Consider the following 23,737-nt stretch of genomic DNA (forward strand, 5'->3'; position numbering starts at 1 on the left):
TGACACGCCCCGTCAGGCACACACACTCCCAACACGCACACACACTCCCCATTACGCACACACACTCCCCGTCTGTCACACACACTATCAACACGCACACACACTCCCAACACGCACACTCACTCACCGTCAGGCACGCACACTTCCCGTCAGGCATGCACACTCCCAACACGCACACACTCTCCCCGTCAGGCACGCACACTCCCCGTCAGGCACACACACTCACCGTCAGGCACAGACACTCCCCATCAGGCACGTACACTCCCAATACAAACACACACTCCCCGTCAGGCACACACACTCACCGTCAGGCACGTACACTCCCCATCAGGCACACACATTCCCCGTCAGGCATGACACTCCCCGTCAGGCACACTCACTCCCCGTCAGGCACACACACTCCCCGTCAGGCACACACACTCCCCATCAGGCTCGTACACTCCCAATACAAACACACACTCCCCGTCAGGCACACACACTCACCGTCAGGCACACACACACCCATCAGGCACGTACACTCCCAATACAAACACACACTCCCCGTCAGGCACGACACTCCCATTCAGGCACGACACTCCCCGTCAGGCACGCACACTCCCCGTCATGCACACACACTCCCCATCAGCCACGTACACTCCCAATACAAACACACACTCCCCATCAGGCACACACACTCACCGTCAGGCACACACACTCCCAATACGGACACACACTCCCCGTCAGGCACACACACTCCCATCACGCACACACACTCCCCGTCAGGCACACACACTCTGAACACGCTAACACACTCCCCGTCAGGCACACACCCTCACCATCAGGCACAAACACTCCCCGTCAGGCACACACTTCCAACACGCACACACACTCCCCGTCAGCACACACCCTCACCATCAAGGACACACACTCCCCATCAGGCACACACACTCCCCGGCAGGCACACACACTCCCACCATGCACACACACTCCCCATCAGGCACACACCCTCACCATCAGGTACACACACTCCCAATCAGGCACACAGACTCCCAGGCTGGCACACACACTCCCGGTCAGGCGCAAACACTCTCCGTCAGGCACACACCCTCACCATCAAGGACACACACTCCCCATCAGGCACACACACTCCCCGGCAGGCACACACACTCCCAACACGCACACACACTCCCCATCAGGCACACACCTCACCATCAGGTACACACCCTCCCCGTCAGGCACGCACACTCCCCGTCAGGCACACACACTCCCCGTCAGGCATGCACACTCCCCGTCAGGCACGCACGCTCCCCGTCAGGCACGCACACTCCCCGTCAGGCACGCACACTCCCCGTCAGGCACACACACTCCCCGTCAGGCACACACACTCCCCGTCAGGCACACACACTCCCTGTCAGGCACACACAGTCCCCGTCAGACACGCACAATCCCTGTCAGGCTCGCACACTCCCCGTCAGGCTCGCACAATCCCTGTCAGGCACACACACACCCCATCACACACACCCCATCACACACACCTCATCACACACACCTCATCACACACACCTCATCACACACACCTCATCACACACACCCGTCACACACACCCGTCACACACACCCGTCACACACACCCGTCACACACACCCTTCACACAAACCCCTGTCGCACACACCTCTGTCGCACACACACATCCCCTTCACACACACACCACTGTCAAACACAGACCCCCATCACACACACACACCCGTCGCACACACACACTCCCCGTCAAGCACGCACACTCCCCGTCAGGCATGACACTCCCTATGAGGCACACAAACTCCCTGACAGGCACGCACAATCCCTGTTAGGCACGACACTCCCCGTCAAGCACGCACACTCCCCGTCAGGCACGAAACTCCCCGTCAGGCACGCACACTCCCCGTCAGGCACGACACTCCCCGTCAGGCACGACACTCCCCGTCAGGCACGCACACTCCCGGTGAGGCATGACACTCCCCGTCAGGCACGCACACTCCCCGTTAGGCATGACACTCCCCATCAGGCACTACACTCCCCGTCAGGCACGCACACCCCCCATCAGGCACGACACTCCCCGTCAGGCATGACACTCCCCGTCAGGCACACTCACTCCCCGTCATGCACACACACTCCCCATCAGGCACGCACATTCCCCGTCAGACATGACACTCCCCGTCAGGCACACACTCTCCCCGTTAGGCACACACACTCCCAAAATGCACACACACACCCCGTCAGGCACGACACTCCCCATCAGGAACGCACACTCCCCGTCAGGCACACACACTCCCAACACGCACACACACTCCCCATCACGCACACACACTCCCCGTCAAGCACACACACACCCCGTCAGGCACGCACAATCCCCGTGAGGCACACACGCTCCCCATCAGGCACCCAAACTCCCAACAAGCACACACACTCCCCATCACGCACACACACTCCCCGTCAGGCACACACACTCCCCGTCAGGCACGCACACATACTCCCCGTCAGACACGACACTTCCCCGTCAGGCACACACACTACCCGTCATGCACGCACACTCCCCGTCAGGCACGCACACTCCCCGTCAGGCACACACACTCCCCATCAGGCACACACTCTCCCCGTCAGGCACACACACTCCCCGTCAGGCACACACACTCCGAACACGCGCACGCACTCCCCGTCAGGCACACGCACTCCCCGTCATGCACACACACTCCCCGTTAGGCACACACACTCCCCGTCAGGCACACACACTCCCAACCCGCACACACACTCCCCGTCTGGCACACACACTCCCCGTCAGGCACGACACTCCCCGTTAGGCACACACACTCCCCGCCAGGCACACACACTACCCGTCAGGCACGACACTCCCCGTCAGGCACATATACTCCCCATCAGGCACATATACTCCCCATCAGGCACACACACACCCAACAAACATACACACACTCCCCGTCAGGCACACACACTCACCGTCAGGCACGACACACCCCGTCAGTCACGCACACTCCCCATCAGGCAAACATACTCCCCGTCAGGCACACACACACCCAACACACACACACTCCCCGTCAGGCACACACACTCCCAACAGGCACACACACTCCCCGTCAGGCACACACACTCCCAACACGCACACACACTCCCCGTCAGGCACACACACTCCCCGTCAGGCACACACACTCCCAACATGCACACACACTCCCCGTCAGGCACACACACTCCCAACACGCACACATACTCCCCGACAGGCACACACACTCCCAACACGCACACACACTCCCCGTCAGGCACACACACTCCCAACACGCACACACACTCCCCGTCAGGCACACACACTCCCAACAAGCACACACGCACCCCGTCAGGCACACACACTCCCAACATGCACACACACTACCTGTCAGGCACACACACTCCCCGTCAGGCACACACACTCCCCGTCAGGCACACACACTCCCCGTCAGGCACACACACTCCCCGTCAGGCACACACACTCCCCGTCAGGCACACACACTCCCGTCAGGCACACACACTCCCCGTCAGGCACACACACTCCCCGTCAGGCACACACACTCCCTGTCAGGCACACACACTCCACGTTAGGCACGCACACTCCCCGTCAGGCACACACACTCCCCGTCAGACACTCACACACCCCGTTAGGCACACACACACCCCGTCAGGCTCGCACTCTCCCCGTCACGCACACACACTCCCCGTCAGGCACACACACTCCCCGTCAGGCACACACACTCCCCGTCAGGCACACACACTCCCGTCAGGCACAGACACTCCCCGTCAGGCACGCAGACTCCCCATCAGGCACACACACTCCCCGTCAGGCACGACACTCCCCGTCAGGCACGCAGACTCCCCGTCAGGTACACACACTCCCCGTCAGGCACGCACTCTCCCCGTCATGCACACACACGCCCTGTCAGGCACGATACTCCCCGTCAGGCACACTCACTCCCCGTCAGGCACGCACATTCCCCGTCAGGCAAGACACTCCCCGTCAGGCACACTCACTCCCCGTCAGGCACACACACTCCCCGTCAGGCACGACACTCCCCGTCTGGCACGCACACTCCCCGTCATGCACACACACTCCCCGTCAGGCACGCAGACTCCCCGTCAGGCACGCACATTCCCCGACAGGCATGACACTCCCCGTCAGGCACACACACTCCCCGTCAGGCACGACACTCTCCGTCAGGCACGCACACTTCCCGTCAGGCATGACACTCCCCGTCAGGCACACAAAGTCCCCGTCAGGCACGACACTCCCCGTCAGGCACGCACACTCCCCGTCATGCACACACACTCCCCGTCAGGCACGACACTCCCTGTCATGCACACACACTCCCCGTCAGGCACGACACTCCCCGTCAGGCACGCATACTCCCCGTCATGCACACACACACCCCGTCAGGCACGACACTGCCCGTCAGGCACACACACTCCCCGTCAGGCACGACACTCCCCGTCAGGCACGCACAGTCCCCGTCAGGCACGCACACTCCCCGTCATGCACGACACTCCCCGTCAGGCACGCACACTCCCGGTGAGGCATGACACTCCCCGTCAAGCATGCACAGTCCCCGTCAAGCACGCACAGTCCCTGTCAGGCACGACACTCCCCGTCAGACACGCACACTCCCCGTCAGGCGCACACACTCCCCGTCAGGCACGACACTCCCCGTCAGGCACGCATACTCCCCGTCATGCACACACACTCCCCGTCACGCACACACACTCCCCGTCAGGCAGGACACTCCCCGTCAGGCACGCACACTCCCCATCAGGCAAGCACACGCCGGGTCAGGCACGCACACTCCCCGTCATGCACACACACTCCCCATCAGGCACGCACACGCCGGGTCAGGCACGCACACTCCCCGTCATGCACATACACTCCCCTTCAGGCACGCACATTCCCCGTCAGACATGACACGCCCCGTCAGGCACACACACTCCCAACACGCACACACACTCCCCATTACGCACACACACTCCCCGTCTGTCACACACACTACCAACACGCACACACACTCCCAACACGCACACTCACTCACCGTAAGGCACGCACACTTCCCGTCAGGCACGCACACTCCCAACACGCACACACACTCCCCGTCAGGCACACACACTCCCAACACGCACGCACACTCCCCGTCAGGCACGACACTCCCCGTGAGGCACGCACACTCACCGTCAGGCACAGACACTCCCCATCAGGCACGTACACTCCCAATACAAACACACACTCCCTGTCAGGCACACACACTCCCCGTCAGGCACGACACTCCCCATCAGGCACGCACACTCCCCGTCAGGCACGTACACTCCCCATCAGGCACACACACTCACCGTCAGGCACACACACTCCCATCAGGCACGTACACTCCCAATACAAACACACACTCCCCGTCAGGCACGACACTCCCGTCAGGCACGACACTCCCCGTCAGGCACGCACACTCCCCGTCAGGCACACACACTCCCCATCAGCCACGTACACTCCCAATACAAACACACACTCCCCATCAGGCACACACACTCACCGTCAGGCACACACACTCCCAACACGGACACACACTCCCCATCAGGCACACACACTCCCAATACGGACACACACTCCCCGTCAAGCACACACACTCCCAATACGGACACACACTCCCCGTCAGGCACACACACTCCCAACACGCACACACACTCCCCGTCAGGCACACACACTCTGAACACGCATACACACTCCCCGTCAGGCACACACCCTCACCATCAGGCACACACACTCCCCGTCAGGCACACACACTTCCAACACGCACACACACTCCCCGTCAGGCACACACCCTCACCATCAAGGTCACACACTCCCCATCAGGCACACACACTCTCCGGCAGGCACACACACTCCCAACACGCACACACACTCCCCATCAGGCACACACCCTCACCATCAGGTACACACACTCCCAATCAGGCACACACACTCCCAGGCAGGCACACACACTCCCAACACGCACACACCCTCCCCGTCAGGCAGACACACTCCCCGTCAGGCACGCACACTCCCCGTCAGACACGCACACTCCCCGTCAGGCACGCACACTCCCCGTCAGGCACGCACAGTCCCCGTCAGGCACACACACTCCCCGTCAGGCACACACACTCCCCGTCAGGCACACACACTCCCCGTCAGGCTCACACACTCCCCGTCAGGCTCGCACAATCCCTGTCAGGCACACACACACCCCATCACACACACCATATCACACACACCTCATCACACACACCTCATCACACACACCTCATCACACACACCCGTCACACACATCCGTCACACACACCCTTCACACACACCCCTGTCGCACACACCTCTGTCGCACACACACATCCCCTTCACACACACACCGCTGTCAAACACAGACTCCCATCACACACACACACCCGTCGCACACACACACTCCCCGTCAAGCACGCACACTCCCCGTCAGGCATGCACACTCCCTGTTAGGCACGACACTCCCCATCAGGCACTCACACTCCCTGTTAGGCACGACACTCCCCGTCAGGCACGCACACTCCCCGTCAGGCACGACACTCCCCGTCAGGCACGACACTCCCCGTCAGGCACGCACACTCCCGGTGAGGCATGACACTCCCCGTCAGGCACGCACACTCCCTGTTAGGCATGACACTCCCCGTCAGGCACGCACACTCCCCATCAGGCACTACACTCCCCGTCAGGCACGCACACCCCCCATCAGGCACGACACTCCCCGTCAGGCATGACACTCCCCGTCAGACCCGCACACTCCCCGTCAGGTGCACAAACTCCCCGTCAGGCATGACACTCCCCGTCAGACACGCACACTCCCCGTCAAGCACGCACAGTCCCCGTCAGGCACGACACTCCCCGTCAGACACGCACACTCCCCGTTAGGCGCACACACTCCCCGTCAGGCATGACACTCCCCGTCAGGCACACTCACTCCCCATCTGGCGCACACACACTCCCCGTCAGGCACGACACTCCCCGTCAGGCACGCACACTCCCCGTCATGCGCACACATTCCCCGTCAGGCACGACACTCCCCGTCAGGCACACTCACTCCCCGTCAGGCACACACACTCCCAGTCAGGCACGACACTCCCCGTCAGGCACGCACACTCCCCGTCATGCACACACACTCCCCGTCAGGCACGACACTCCCCGTCATGCACACACACTTCCCGTCAGGCACGACACTCCCCGTCAGGCACACACACTCCCCGTCAGGCACGACACTCCCCGTCAGGCACGCTCATTCCCCGTCAGGCATGACACCCCCCCTTCAGGCACACTCACTCCCCGTCAGGCACACACACTCGCCGTCAGGCATGACACTCCCCGTCAGGCACACTCACTCCCCGTCATGCACACACACTCCCCATCAGGCACGCACACGCCTGGTCAGGCACACACACTCCCCATCACGCGCACACTCCCCGTCACGCGCACGCACACTCCCCGTCAGGCACGACACTCCCCGTCAGGCATGACACTCCCCGTCAGGCACGCACACTCCCGGTGAGGCATGACACTCCCCGTCAGGCACGCACACTCCCTGTTAGGCATGACACTCCCCGTCAGGCACGCACACTCCCCATCAGGCACTACACTCCCCGTCAGGCACGCACACCCCCCATCAGGCACGACACTCCCCGTCAGGCATGACACTCCCCGTCAGACCCGCACACTCCCCGTCAGGCGCACAAACTCCCCGTCAGGCATGACACTCCCCGTCAGACACGCACACTCCCCGTCAAGCACGCACAGTCCCCGTCAGGCACGACACTCCCCGTCAGACACGCACACTCCCCGTTAGGCGCACACACTCCCCGTCAGGCATGACACTCCCCGTCAGGCACACTCACTCCCCATCAGGCGCACACACACTCCCCGTCAGGCACGACACTCCCCGTCAGGCACGCACACTCCCCGTCATGCGCACACACTCCCCGTCAGGCACGACACTCCCCGTCAGGCACACTCACTCCCCGTCAGGCACACACACTCCCCGTCAGGCACGACACTCCCCGTCAGGCACGCACACTCCCCGTCATGCACACACACTCCCCGTCAGGCACGACACTCCCCGTCATGCACACACACTCCCCGTCAGGCACGACACTCCCCGTCAGGCACACACACTCCCCGTCAGGCACGACACTCCCCGTCAGGCACGCTCATTCCCCGTCAGGCATGACACCCCCCCTCAGGCACACTCACTCCCCGTCAGGCACACACACTCGCCGTCAGGCATGACACTCCCCGTCAGGCACACTCACTCCCCGTCATGCACACACACTCCCCATCAGGCACGCACACGCCTGGTCAGGCACACACACTCCCCATCACGCGCACACTCCCCGTCACGCGCACGCACACTCCCCCTCATGCACACACAGACTCCATCACGCACACACACACACCATCACGTGCACACACACCCCGTCACGCGCACACACTCCCCAACACGCACACACTCCCCGTCACGTGCATACACACCCCATCACTCGCACTCACACCCCGTCACGCGCACACACTCCCCGTCACGTGCACACTCCCTGCCACGCGCACACTCCCCGTCACGCGCACACACTCCCCGTCACGTGCACACTCCCCAACACGCACACACTCCCCGTCACGCGCACACACTCCCCGTCACGTGCACACTCCCCAACACGCACACACTCCCCGTCACGCGCACACACTCCCCGTCACGTGCACACTCCCCAACACGCACACACTCCCCGTCACGTGCACACACACCCCATCACTCGCACTCACACCCCGTCATGCGTGCTCTCCCGTCACGTGCACACACACCCCGTCACGTGCACACACTCCCCGTCACGCGCACACACACCCCGTCACATGCACACACTCCCCGTCACGTGCACACACACCCCGCCACGCGCACACACTCCCCGTCACGTGCACACTCCCTGCCACGCGCACACTCCCCGTCACGTGCACACACTCCCCGTCATGTGTGCTCTCCCCGTCACGTGCACACACAGCCCATCACGCGCGCACACACCCCGTCACGTGCACACACTCCCCGTCACGCGCACCCACACCCTGTCACGTGCACACACACCCTGTCACGTGCACACACACCCTGTCACGTGCACACACACCCTGCCACGTGCACACACACCCCGTCACGTGCACACTCCCTGTCTCGCGCACACTCCCCATCACGCGCACACTCCCCGTCACGCGCACGCACACACCCTGTCACGTGCACACACACCCCGTCACGTGCACACACTCCCCGTCACGCGCACCCACACCCTGTCACGTGCACACACACCCCGTCACGTGCACACACTCCCCGTCACGTGCACACTCCCTGTCTCGCGCACACTCCCCATCACGTGCACACTCCCCATCACGCGCACACTCCCCGTCACGCGCACGCACACTCCCAGTCACGCGCACGCACACTCCCAGTCACGCGCACACACTCCCAGTCACGCGCACACACACCCCACCAGGCGCACACACTCCCCGTCACGTGCACACTCCCTGCCACGCGCACACTCCCCGTCACGTGCACACACTCCCCATCACGCGCACACACTCCCCGTCATGCGTGCTCTCCCCGTCACGTGCACACACTCCCCGTCACGCGCACCCACACCCTGTCACGTGCACACACTCCCCGTCACGTGCACACTCCCCATCACGCGCACACTCCCCGTCACGCGCACACTCCCCGTCACGCGCACGCACACTCCCAGTCACGCGCACACACTCCCCCTCATGCACACACAGACTCCATCATGCACACACACTCCCCGCCACGCGCACACTCCCCCACACGCAAGCACTCACACCACATCATACAAGCAAACGCCTGTCATGCACACACACCCATCACGTGCACCACCCCGTCATACACGTACACACCAACACACACTTCCAATAACCTCCTCTTACCTTCTCCAATTCCAGAAGGTGAAACCTCAGCACCTGAATGGCCTGAATCATCTGTGGGGAGGAAGGAGGAGGTTCAATGAAGAGAATCCAGTAACTGGGTCAGTGCGTGGCCCAAACGTCACAACCACGATCACTGATCACGCGCACAACCTCGGAGGCACTTCTCGGGAAAGTTACATTTGGGTTTTGTTATAAACCTAACTTGCAACAGTAGCTGAGTAAATCCTCCCCCAAACATTATTTTGTTAAACACACAATTAAGCATTGTGGGTTTCAGTTATTATGTATCCGGGATTTTTCACGGCGACACTAACTGGGAAGGAATATTTCCACAGCAGCTGCCCCTCGGTATTCTTTCAAAAATCGATTCCCTCTCAATCAGTCAGCTCAAAACAAACACAGATTTAAATCTCTAATTACCAAATTATCCAGCTCGGGGTTCGAGGAAAATAGAGGTTTTTCTGTCCGGATCTAGAAGATAAAAGAGTTTGACAATGTTTTAGACTGGAGATGGTTAACTGCAGGGAATGCGTAAAGCTCAGAGCCTGGAACTGGAGTTAGAAAAATAGTTTCTAACTTACTCTGTACTGGGAGTAACGTACGTCAGATATGCATAGTTACACACACACAGTCACATACTCACATTCACTCACACTCACTCACACTCACTCACACTCACTCACACTCACTCACACTCACTCACACACACACAGTCACATACTCACACTCACTCACACTCACTCACACTCACTCACACTCACTCACACTCACTCACACACACACAGTCACATACTCACTCACACTCACTCACACTCACACTCACTCACACTCACACTCACTCACACTCACACACACACACAGTCACTCACTCACACTCACTCACACTCACACACTCACTCACACTCACACTCACTCACACTCACACACAGTCACTCACTCACAGTCACACACACACACAGTCACATACTCACTCACACTCACTCTCACTCACACACACACACTCACACACTCACTCACACTCACTCACACACTCACACACTCACTCACACACTCACACACTCACTCACACACAAACTCATACGCACTCACTCACACACTCACACACTCACTCACACTCACTCACACACTGACTCACACTCTCACACACACACTCACACTCACACTCACTCACACTCACTCTCACACACTCACACACTCACACGCACGCACGCATACACACACACACATTCACACACACTCACTCACACACTCACTCACACTCACTCACACTGACACACACACTCACATTCACACACACTCACTCTCACACACTCACACACTCACTCTCACTCACTCACACTCTCACACTCACACTCACTCTCACACACACTCTCGCTCACACACACTCACACGCACTCGCACACTCACACTCACACACTCACACTCACTCACACTCACGCTCACACACTCACTCACACTCTCACACACACACTCACACTCACACTCACACTCACTCACACTCACACACTCACACACTCACACGCACGCACTCATACACACACACACATTCACACACACTCACTCACACACTCACTCACACTCACTCACACTCACTATCACTCACTCACACTCTCACAATCACACACTCACACTCACTCTCACACACTCGCACACCCACACTCACACACTCACTCACACTCACTCACACTCACTCTCACACTCACACACTCACTCACTCACTCACACACACACTCACACTCACACACACACACTCACTCACACTCACTCACACTCACTCACACACTCACACACACGCACTCATACACACACACACATTCACACACACTCACTCACACACTCACTCACTCACACTCACTCACACTCACACACACACCCACACTCACTCACATTCACACACACTCACTCTCACACACTCACACGCTCACTCACACTCACTCACTCTCACTCACTCACTCTCGCACTCACACACTCACTCACACTCACACACACTTTCACACACACTCTCACTCACACACACTCACGCACACTCACACTCACACACTCACTCACACACACACACACTCACACACACTCACACACACTCACACACGCACACACATTCACACACTCTCTCACACATTCACACACACTCTCACACACACTCGTACACACTCTCACTCACACACGCACATACACTGACAGTAAGCACAGACAGGCAATGATGATATACACACAGGTACAGACACTGACAGTCACATACATACACACACTGGTACAGACACTGACAGTCACACACACACACATACACACACAGGTACAGACACCGACAGTCTCACACACACACACTGGTACAGACACTGACAGTCACACACACACACACACATACACACAAAGGTACAGACACCGACAGTCCCATATACACACACAGGTACAGGCACTGACAGTTACATACACACACAGGTACAGACACTGGCAGTCACACACACACACACATACACACACAGATACAGACACCGACAGTCACACACACACACTGGTACAGACACTGACAGTCACACACACACACACACATACACACAAAGGTACAGATACCGACAGTCCCATACACACACAGGTACAGACACTGGCAGTCACACACACACACACATACACACACAGGTACAGGCACTGACAGTCACACACAGGTACAGACACTGAGTCATACACATGCACACCTACAGACATTGGCAGTCACAGTCTGCACACACAGGAACAGACACTGACCAGTCGCCGACAGGCAGTGACAATCATATGCACGCACAAATACAGGTATAGACACTGACAGTCACACACACACACAGGAGCGGACACCGACGGTCACACACACACGCACACACACATAGGTATAAACACTGACAGTCACACACACTCACAAATACACAAGTACTGACACTTGTCTAACATACACAGGTATTGACATTGACACACAGATACTCACACTGCCAGTCTCTCTTACACACAGGTACAGACATTGACAGTCACATACATACACAGGTACAGACATTGACAGTCAGGCACAGACACCGACAGTCACAAACACAGGTACAGACACCGACAGTCACACGCACACACAGGTACAGACACTGACAGCTATAAACACACATGCTATTGATGCTGACAGTCATTACACGCCCATATGTGTGCACAGGCACAAATACTAATAGCCACACACACAGAAGTCTCTCACTCTACGCTAGCTCATTGACATTATTACAGAACTGAAAAAGCTAATTTCTATAGAATCTACTGCAAGGTAAAAACATCAAATGCTTATTGGCTCAATTCCATCGATTGAAACAGCACCCACACTGAAACAGGGCGCTCTCGACACATTGACACACATCTACGCACAGGCATTGGATAAGGCGCAGATCGTTTGTGTGCTGACGGTCTATGTACACTCCGCCCTGCTCTCAAATACATTCTCCAATCGGTCTCTCAGGCGGCCACTCCACCTTTTACCCGTTATCTGTCTGGGGAGCCGGGACGTCCCAACGGGATCTCCGAAACGGTGTTGTCAGGCTAGGGTGCCCAGTTTGTGATGTGACCCTCCCCGCCTTCCCCCACACCCTCCCCCCAACTCTTGATTCTGCCCTGTATGTCCCAGACCTCCCCCACCCCACCACCAGCAAATGACGACCAAGCTCTGTAAGCCCACCCTGGACCCTAATCCCCCTCCGGCCAATGCTCTCTGAAGACTGATCAGCCACGAGCCAGGCCCACTCCGACCTCTCGCGGAGAGAGACAATTCCTCTCCTCCCATGCCCCCCCCCCCCCACCCACCCCAAGCTCATCTGTTCTGGGACTGCGGAGGAGGGAGGGAAGAAATTAAATTTGATCTATTTCAATACGATTTTTAGTGGAAACTGGCGCTTTTATTAACATTGATTTTTATTAAATTAATCCCCGAGAAATATACAAGTGGAGCTGAAATTAATCAGTGAGATTTCACACTCTTTTTAGCTTATCTCCTATGTAATTACAGACCCGATTATGTTAATACACGAAATGTTGTTCTAAATATCTTTGCCTTCACCAGGTGTGTGTTTGGGAGAGACTTAGCAAACTGATTAAAACTGATTTGTGGTTGATTTCATGGGTTATGTCATTGGCATCAAATATATTTAGTGCATTGATCTAGTATTTAATGTGATTATATTCATACACACATGCACACTCACACAAATACACACAAACACATAGGCAAGGCACTTCTATTTATACCTCGTATCAAAGCAATAACATTTAATCTCCGCATGTTTAACCCATTCATAGCCCTCACACACGATCAAAACCATTCACAGTCTCTTATTCTAGAATTATCATTCGCTCAATCCCAAATTCTTATTCTCACTCCCTCTATCCGAAATTCTGATTCTCATTCTCAATCTCTCTCTCAATCCAACATTCTCAATCTCTCTCTCTCAATCCAATATTCTCAATCTCTCTCTCTCAGTCCAATATTCTCAATCTCTCTCTCTCAGTCCAACATTCTCAATCTCTCTCTCTCAATCCAATATTCTCAATCTCTCTCTCTCAGTCCAACATTCTCAATCTCTCTCTCTCAGTCCAACATTCTCAATCTCTCTCTCTCAATCCAATATTCTCAATCTCTCTCTCTCAGTCCAACATTCTCAATCTCTCTCTCTCAGTCCAACATTCTCAATCTATCTCTCTCAATCCAATATTCTCAATCTCTCTCTCTCAGTCCAACATTCTCAATCTCTCTCTCTCAGTCCAACATTCTCAATCTCTCTCTCAGTCCAACATTCTCAATCTCTCTCTCTCAATCCAACATTCTCAATCTCTCGCTAAGTCCAACATTCTCAATCTCTCGCTAAGTCCAACATTCTCAATCTCTCTCTCAATCCAACATTCACAATCTCTCTCTCTCAATCCAACATTCTCAATCTCTCTCTCTCAATCCAACATTCTCAATCTCTCTCTCTCAGTCCAACATTCTCAATCTCTCTCTCAGTCCAACATTCTCAATCTCTCTCACTCTCAATCCAACATTCTCAATCTCTCTCTCTCAGTCCAACATTCTCAATCTCTCTCTCAGTCCAACATTCTCAATCTCTCTCTCTCAATCCAACATTCTCAATCTCTCTCTCTCAGTCCAACATTCTCAATCTCTCTCTCAGTCCAACATTCTCAATCTCTCTCTCTCAATCCAATATTCTCAATCTCTCTCTCTCAGTCCAACATTCTCAATCTCTCTCTCTCAGTCCAACATTCTCAATCTCTCTCTCAGTCCAACATTCTCAATCTCTCTCTCTCAATCCAACATTCTCAATCTCTCGCTCAGTCCAATATTCTCAATCTCTCTCTCAATCCAACATTCTCAATCTCTCTCTCTCAATCCAACATTCTCAATCTCTCTCTCTCAATCCAACATTCTCAATCTCTCTCTCTCAATCCAACATTCTCAATCTCTCTCTCTCAGTCCAACATTCTCAATCTCTCTCTCAGTCCAACATTCTCAATCTCTCTCTCAATCCAACATTCTCAATCTCTCTCTCTCTCAATCCAACATTCTCAATCTCTCTCTCAATCCTACATTCTCAATTTCCCTCTCAGTCCAACATTCTCAATCTCTCTCTCAATCCAACATACTCAATCTCTCTCTCAATCCAACATTCTCAATCCCTCTCTCAGTCCAACATTCTCAATCTCTCTCTCAATCCAACATTCTCAATCTCTCTCTCAGTCCAACATTCTCAATGTCTCTCTCTCTCAATCCAACATTCTCAATCTCTCTCACTCTATCCAAAATTTTCATTCGCTCTCTCTATCCAATACTCATTCTCTCTCTCTCTATCCATAATTCTCATTCTCTCTCCCTATCCAAAAATCTCATTCTCTCTCTATCCAAAATTCTTATTCTCTCTCTCTCTATCCCAAATTCTCATTCTCTCTCTCTCTACCCAAAATACTCATTCTCTCTCGCTCTATCCAAGGCTCATTCTCTCTCAATCTCTGTCCAAATTTGTCATTCGCTCTCTCTCTATCCAAAATTCTCATTCTCTCTCTCTCTCTCCAAGATTCTCATTCTCTCTCTCTCTCTGTCCAAAACACATTCTCTCTCTCTCTGTCCAAAATTCTCATTCTCTCTCTCTATCCCAAATTCTCAATCTCTCTCTCTCTATTCAAAACTCATTCTCTCCCTCTCTCTCTATCCCAAATTCTCATTCGCTCTCTCTCTCTATCCAAAACTCATTCTCTCTCTCTCTATCCAAAACTCATTCTCTCTCTCTCTATCCAAACTCCTCATTCTCTCTCTCTCTATCCAAAATTCTAATTCTCTCTCTCTCCATCCAAAACTCATTCTCTCTCTATCCAAAACTCATTCTCTCTCTCTCTCCATCCAAAGTTCTCATTCTCTCGCTCTCTATCCAAAATTCTCACTCTCTCGCTCTCTATCCAAAATTCTCATTCTCTCTCTCTCTATCCAAAATTCTCATTCTCTCTCTCTCTATCCAAAATTCTCATTCGCACTCTCTCTATCCAAAATATTAATTCTCTCTCTCTCTCTATCCAAGACTCATTCTCTCTCTCGCTCTATCCAAATTTGTCATTCGCTCTCTCTCTATCCAAAATTCTCATTCTCTCTCTCTCTGTCCAAAACTAATTCTCTCTCTCTCTGTCCAAAATTCTCATTCAATCTCTCTCTCTATCCCAAATTCTCAATCTCTCTCTCTATCCAAAACTCATTCTCTCTCTCTCTCTCTATCCCAAATTCTCATTCGCTCTCTCTCTCTATCCAAGACTCATTCTCCCTCTCTCTATCCAAGACTCATTCTCCCTCTCTCTATCCAAAACTAATTCTCTCTCTCTCTATCCAAAATTCTCATTCTCTCGCTCTCTATCCAAAATTCTCATTTTCTCTCTCTCTATCCAAAATTCTCATTCTCTCTCTCTCTATCCAAAATTCTCATTCTCTCTCTCTCTATCCAAAATTCTCATTCTCTCTCGCTGCATCCAAAATTCTCAATCTCTCTCTCTCTCTATCCAAACTCATTCTCTCTCTCTATCCAAAACTCATTCTCTCTCTCTCTCTCTATCCAAAATTCTCATTCTCTCTCTCTCTATCGAAAAGTCTCATTCTCTCGCACTATCGATCCCAAATTCTCATTCTTTCTCTCTCTTTCCAACATTCTCAATCTCTCTCTCAATCCAACATTCTCAATTTTTCTCTCAATCCAACATTCTCAATGTCTCTCTCTCAATCCAACATTCTCAATCTCTCTCTCTCAATCCAACATTCTCAATCTTCCTCTCAGTCCAACATTCTCAATCTCTCTCTCTCAATCCAACATTCTCAATCTCTCTCTCTCAATCAAACATTCTCAATCTCTCTCTCTTAATCCAACATTCTCAATCTCTCGCTCGCAATCCAACATTCTCAAATTCTCTCTCTCAATCCAACATTCTCAATCTCTCTCTCAATCCAACATTCTCAATCTCTCTCTCTCAATCCAACATTCTCAATCTCTCTCTCAATCCAACATTCTCAAACTCTCTCTCAGTCCAACATTCTCAAACTCTCTCTCAGTCCAACATTCTCAATCTCTCTCTCAATCCAACATTCTCAATCTCTCTCTCTCAATCCAACATTCTCAATCTCTCTCTCAGTCCAACATTCTCAATCTGTCTCTCAATCCAACGTTCTCAATCCCTCTCTCTCAATTCAACATTCTCAATCTCTCTCTCAATCCAACATTCTCAATCTCTCTCTCTCAATTCAACATTCTCAATCTCTCTCTCTCAATTCAACATTCTCAATCTCTCTCTCTCAGTCCAACATTCTCAATCTCTCTCTCAATCCAACAATTTCAATCTCTCTCTCAATCCAACATTCTCAATCTCCCTCTCAGTCCAACATTCTCAATCACTCTCTCAATCAAACATTCTCAATCTCCCTCTCAGTCCAACATTCTCAATCTCTCCTTTAATCCAACATTCTCAATCTCTCTCTCAATCCGACATTCTCAATCTCCCTCTCAGTCCAACATTCTCAATCTCTCTCTCAATCCAACATACTCAATCTCTCTATCAATCCAACATACTCAATCTCTCTATCAATCTAACATTCTCAATCTCTCTCTCTCAATCCAACATTCTCAATCCCTCTCTCAGTCCAACATTCTCAATTTCTCTCTCAATCCAACATTCTCAATCTCTCTCTCAGTCCAACATTCTCAATGTCTCTCTCTCTCAATACAACATTCTCAATCTCTCTCACTCTATCCAAAATTTACATTCGCTCTCTCTATCCAATACTCATTCTCTCTCTCTATCCATAATTCTCATTCTCTCTCCCTATCCAAAACTCTCATTCACTCTCTATCCAAAATTCTCATTCTCTCTCTCTCTATCCAAAATTCTCATTCTCTCGTTCTCTATCCAAAATTCTCATTTTCTCTCTCTCTATCCAAAATTCTCATTCTCTCTCTCTCTATCCAAAATTCTCATTCTCTCTCTCTCTATCCAACATTCTCATTCTCTCTCTCTCCATCCAAAATTCTCATTCTCTCTCTATCCAAAACTCATTCTTTCTCTCTCTCTCTCTAACCGAAAATCTAATTCGCTCTCTCTCTCTATCCAAAACTCATTCTCTCTCTCTCTATCCAAAACTCATTCTCTCTCTCTCTCTATCCAAAATTTTCATTCTCTTTCTCGCTATCCAAAATTCTCAATCTCTCTCACTCTATCCAAAATTTTCATTCTCTCTCTATCCAATACTCATTCTCTCTCTCTCTCTATCCATAATTCTCATTCTCTCTCTCTATCTAAAACTCTCATTCTCTCTCTCTCTATCCAAAATTCGCTTTCACTCTCTCTATCCAAAATACTCATTCTCTCTCTATCCAAGACTCATTCTCTCTCTCTCTATCCAAATTTGTCATTCGCGCTCTCCCTATCCAAAATTTTCATTCTCATCTCTCTCTCCAGGTTTCTCATTCTCTCTCTCTCTCTGTCCAAAACTCATTCTCTCTCTCTCTGTCCAAAATTCTCATTCTCTCTCTCCCTATCCAAAACTCATTCTCTATCTCTCTCTATCCCAAATTCTCATTCGCTCTCTCTCTCTATCCTGTTCTCAATCTCTCTCTCTCAATCCAACATTCTCAATCTCTCTCTCAGTCCAACATTCTCAATCTCTCTCTCTCAGTCCAACATTCTCAATCTCTCTCTCTCAGCCCAACATTCTCAATCTCTCTCTCTCAGTCCAACATTCTCAATCTCTCTCTCTCAATCCAACATTCTCAATCTCTCTCTCAGTCCAACATTCTCAATCTCTCTCTCTGTCCAACATTCTCAATCTCTCTCTCTCAATCCAACATTCTCAATCTCTCTCTCAATTCAACATTCTCAATTTCTCTCTCTCAGTTCAACATTCTCAATCTCTCTCTCAGTCCAACATTCTCAATCTCTCTCGCAATCCAACATTCTCAATCTCTCTCTCTCAGTCCAACATTCTCAATCTCTCTCTCTCTCAGTCCAACTTTCTCAATCTCTCTCTCTCTCAATCCAACTTTCTCAATCTCTCTCTCAATCCAACATTCTCAATCTCCCTCTCAGTCCAACATTCGCAATCTCTCTCTCAATCCAACATTCTCAATCTCTCTCTCAATCCAACATTCTCAACTTCTCTCTCTATCCAACATTCTCAATCTCTCTCTCAATCCAACATTCTTAATCTCTCTCTCTCAATCCAACATTCTCAATCTCTCTCTCAGTCCAACATTCTCAATCTCTCTCTCTCAGTCCAACATTCTCAATCTCTCTCTCAGCCCAACATTCTCAATCTCTCTCTCTCAGTCCAACATTCTCAATCTCTCTCTCTCAATCCAACATTCTCAATCTCTCTCTCAGTCCAACATTCTCAATCTCTCTCTCTATTCAACATTCTCAATCTCTCTCTCAATCCAACATTCTCAATCTCTCTCTCTCAATCCAACATTCTCAATCTCTCTCTCAATCCAACATTCTCAATCTCTCTCTCTCAATCCAACATTCTCAATTTCTCTCTCTCAGTACAACATTCTCAATCTCTCTCTCAATCCAACATTCTCAATCTCTCTCTCTCAATCCAACATTCTCAATTTCTCTCTCTCAATCCAACATTCTCAATCTCTCTCTCAATCCAACATTCTCAATCTCCCTCTCAGTCCAACATTCTCAATCTCTCTCTCAATCCAACATTCTCAATCTCTCTCTCAATCCAACATTCTCAATCTCTCTCTCAATCCAACATTCTCAATCTCTCTCTCTCAATCCAACATTCTCAATTTCTCTCTCTCAATCCAACATTCTCAATCTCTCTCTCAATCCAACATTCTCAATCTCTCTCTCAGTCCAACATTCTCAATCTGTCTCTCAATCCAACGTTCTCAATCCCTCTCTCTCAATTCAACATTCTCAATCTCTCTCTCAATCCAACATTCTCAATCTGTCTCTCAATCCAACGTTCTCAATCTCTCTCTCAGTCCAACATTCTCAATCTCTCTCTCTCAATCCAACATTCTCAATTTCTCTCTCTCAATCCAACATTCTCAATCTCTCTCTCAATCCAACATTCTCAATCTCTCTCTCAGTCCAACATTCTCAATCTGTCTCTCAATCCAACGTTCTCAATCCCTCTCTCTCAATTCAACATTCTCAATCTCTCTCTCAATCCAACATTCTCAATCTCCCTCGCTCAATTCAACATTCTCAATCTCTCTCTCTCAGTCCAACAATCTCATTCTCTCTCTCAATCCAACAATTTCAATCTCTCTCTCAATCCAACATTCTCAATCTACCTCTCAGTCCAACATTCTCAATCTCTCTCTCAATCAAACATTCTAAATCTCCCTCTCAGTCCAACATTCTCAATCTCTCCTTCAATCCAACATTCTCAATCTCTCTCTCAATCCAACATTCTCAATCTCCCTCTCAGTCCAACATTCTCATTCTCTCTCTCAATCCAACATACTCAATCTCTCTATCAATCCAACATACTCAATCTCTCTCTGAATCCAACATTCTCAATCTCTCTCTCAATCCAACATTCTCAATCTCTCTCTCAATCCAACATTCTCAATCTCTCTCTCAGTCCAACATTCTCAATGTCTCTCTCAATTCAACATTCTCAATCTCTCTCACTCTATCCAAAATTTTTATTCGCTCTCTCTATTCAATACTCATTCTCTCTCTCTATCCATAATTCTCATTCTCTCTTCCTATCCAAAACTCTCATTCACTCTCTATCCAAAATTCTCATTCTCTCTCTCTCTCTATCCAAAATTCTCATTCTCTCGCTCGCTATCCAAAATTCTCATTTTCTCTCTCTATCCAAAATTCTCATTCTCTCTCTCTCTATCCAAAATTCTCATTCTCTCTCTCTCTATCCAAAATTCTCATTCTCTCTCTCTCCATCCAAAATTCTCATTCTCTCTCTATCCAAAACTCATTCACTCTCTCTCTCTCTAACCCAAATTCTCATTCGCTCTCTCTCTCTATCCAAAACTCATTCTCTCTCTCTCTATCCAAAACTCATTCTCTCTCTCTATCCAAAATTTTCGTTCTCTTTCTCGCTGTCCAAAATTCTCAATCTCTCTCACTCTATCCAAAATTTTCATTCTCTCTCTATCCAATACTCATTCTCTTTCTCTCTCTATCCATAATTCTCATTCTCTCTCTCTATCTAAAACTCTCACTCTCTCTCTCTCTATCCAAAATTCGCTTTCACTCTCGCTATCCAAAATACTCATTCTCTCTCTCTATCCAAGACTCATTCTCTCTCTCTCTATCCAAATTTGTCATTCGCGCTCTCTCTATCCAAAATTTTCATTCTCATGTCTCTCTCCAGATTTCTCATTCTCTCTCTCTCTCTGTCCAAAACTCATTCTCTCTTTCTCTGTCCAAAATTCTCATTCTCTCTCTCCGTATCCAAAACTCATTCTCAATCTCTCTCTATCCCAAATTCTCATTCGCTCTCTCTCTCTATCCTATTCTCAATCTCTCTCTCTCAATCCAACATTCTCAATCTCCCTCTCAGTCCAACATTCTCAATCTCTCTCTCTCAATCCAACATTCTAAATGTCTCTCTCAATCAAACATTCTCAATCTCTCTCTCTTAATCCAACATTCTCAATCTCTCGCTCGCAATCCAACATTCTTAATCTCTCTCTCTCAATCCAACATTCTCAATCTCTCTCTCAATCCAACATTCTCAATCTCTCTCTCTCAATCCAACATTCTCAATCTCTCCCTCTCAATCCAACATTCTCAATCTCTCTCTCAGTCCAACATTCTCAAACTCTCTCTCAGTCCAACATTCTCAATCTCTCTCTCTCAATCCAACATTCTCAATCTCTCTCTCTCAATCCAACATTCTCAATCTCTCTCTCTCAATTCAACATTCTCAATCTCTCTCTCTCAGTCCAACATTCTCAATCTCTCTCTCAATCCAACAATTTCAATCTCTCTCTCAATCCAACATTCTCAATCTCCCTCTCAGTCCAACATTCTCAATCTCTCTCTCAATCAAACATTCTCAATCTCCCTCTCAGTCCAACATTCTCAATCTCTCCTTCAATCCAACATTCTCAATCTCTCTCTCAATCCAACATTCTCAATCTCCCTCTCAGTCCAACATTCTCAATCTCTCTCTCAATCCAACATTCTCAATCTCTCTCTCAGTCCAACATACTCAATGTCTCTCTCTCTCAATCCAACATTCTCAATCTCTCTCACTCTATCCAAAATTTTCATTCGCTCTCTCTATCCAATACTCATTCTCTCTCTCTATCCATAATTCTCATTCTCTCTCCCTATCCAAAACTCTCATTCACTCTCTATCCAAAATTCTCATTTTCTCTCTCTCTATACAAAATTCTCATTCTCTCTCTCTCTATCCAAAATTCTCATTCTCTCTCTCTCTATCCAAAATCCTCATTCTCTCTCTCTCCATCCAAAATTCTCATTCTCTCTCTATCCAAAACTCATTCTCTCTGTCTCTCTCTAACCCAAATTCTCATTCGCTCTCTCTCTCTATCCAAAACTCATTCTCTCTCTCTCTATCCAAAACTCATTCTCTCGCTCTCTCTATCCAAAATTTTCATTCTCTTTCTCGCTATCCAACATTCTCAATCTCCCTCTCAGTCCAACATTCTCAATCTCTCTCTCAATCCAACATTCTCAATCTCTCTCTCAGTCCAACATACTCAATGTCTCTCTCTCTCAATCCAACATTCTCAATCTCTCTCACTCTATCCAAAATTTTCATTCGCTCTCTCTATCCAATACTCATTCTCTCTCTCTATCCATAATTCTCATTCTCTCTCCCTATCCAAAACTCTCATTCTCTCTCTATCCAAAACTCATTCTCTCTCTCTCTCTCTAACCCAAATTCTCATTCGCTCTCTCTCTCCATCCAAAACTCATTCTCTCTCTCTCTATCCAAAACTCATTCTCTCTCTCTCTCTATCCAAAATTTTCATTCTCTTTCTCGCTATCCAAAATTCTCAATCTCTCTCACTCTATCCAAAATTTTCATTCTCTCTCTATCCAATACTCATTCTCTCTCTCTCTCTATCCATAATTCTCATTCGCTCTCTCTATCTAAAACTCTCATTCTCTCTCTCTCTATCCAAAATTCGCTTTCACGCTCTCTATCCAAAATACTCATTCTCATCTCTCTCTATCCAAATTTGTCATTCGCGCTCTCCCTATCCAAAAT

At 50.6% G+C, this 23,737-nt stretch overlaps 1 protein-coding gene across 3 annotated transcripts in view; it reads right to left on the minus strand.

Annotated features, from left to right (window-relative positions):
• The window catches only part of LOC140402446 (homeobox protein Meis1-like), a 742,827-nt gene that overhangs the window by 625,295 nt on the left and 93,795 nt on the right, over positions 1 to 23,737 (minus strand). For all 3 annotated transcript variants that reach the window (XM_072490236.1, XM_072490235.1, XM_072490237.1), the window contains exons 4-5: positions 10,414 to 10,464; positions 9,994 to 10,044 (exon numbers count right to left, since the gene is read on the minus strand). In XM_072490236.1, coding sequence (XP_072346337.1) covers positions 9,994 to 10,044; positions 10,414 to 10,464 — 102 coding nt within the window. The remainder of the gene's footprint in view (positions 1 to 9,993; positions 10,045 to 10,413; positions 10,465 to 23,737) is intronic.

Source organism: Scyliorhinus torazame, chromosome 25 (assembly GCF_047496885.1).
Source record: "Scyliorhinus torazame isolate Kashiwa2021f chromosome 25, sScyTor2.1, whole genome shotgun sequence".
Lineage (NCBI taxonomy): Eukaryota > Metazoa > Chordata > Chondrichthyes > Carcharhiniformes > Scyliorhinidae > Scyliorhinus > Scyliorhinus torazame.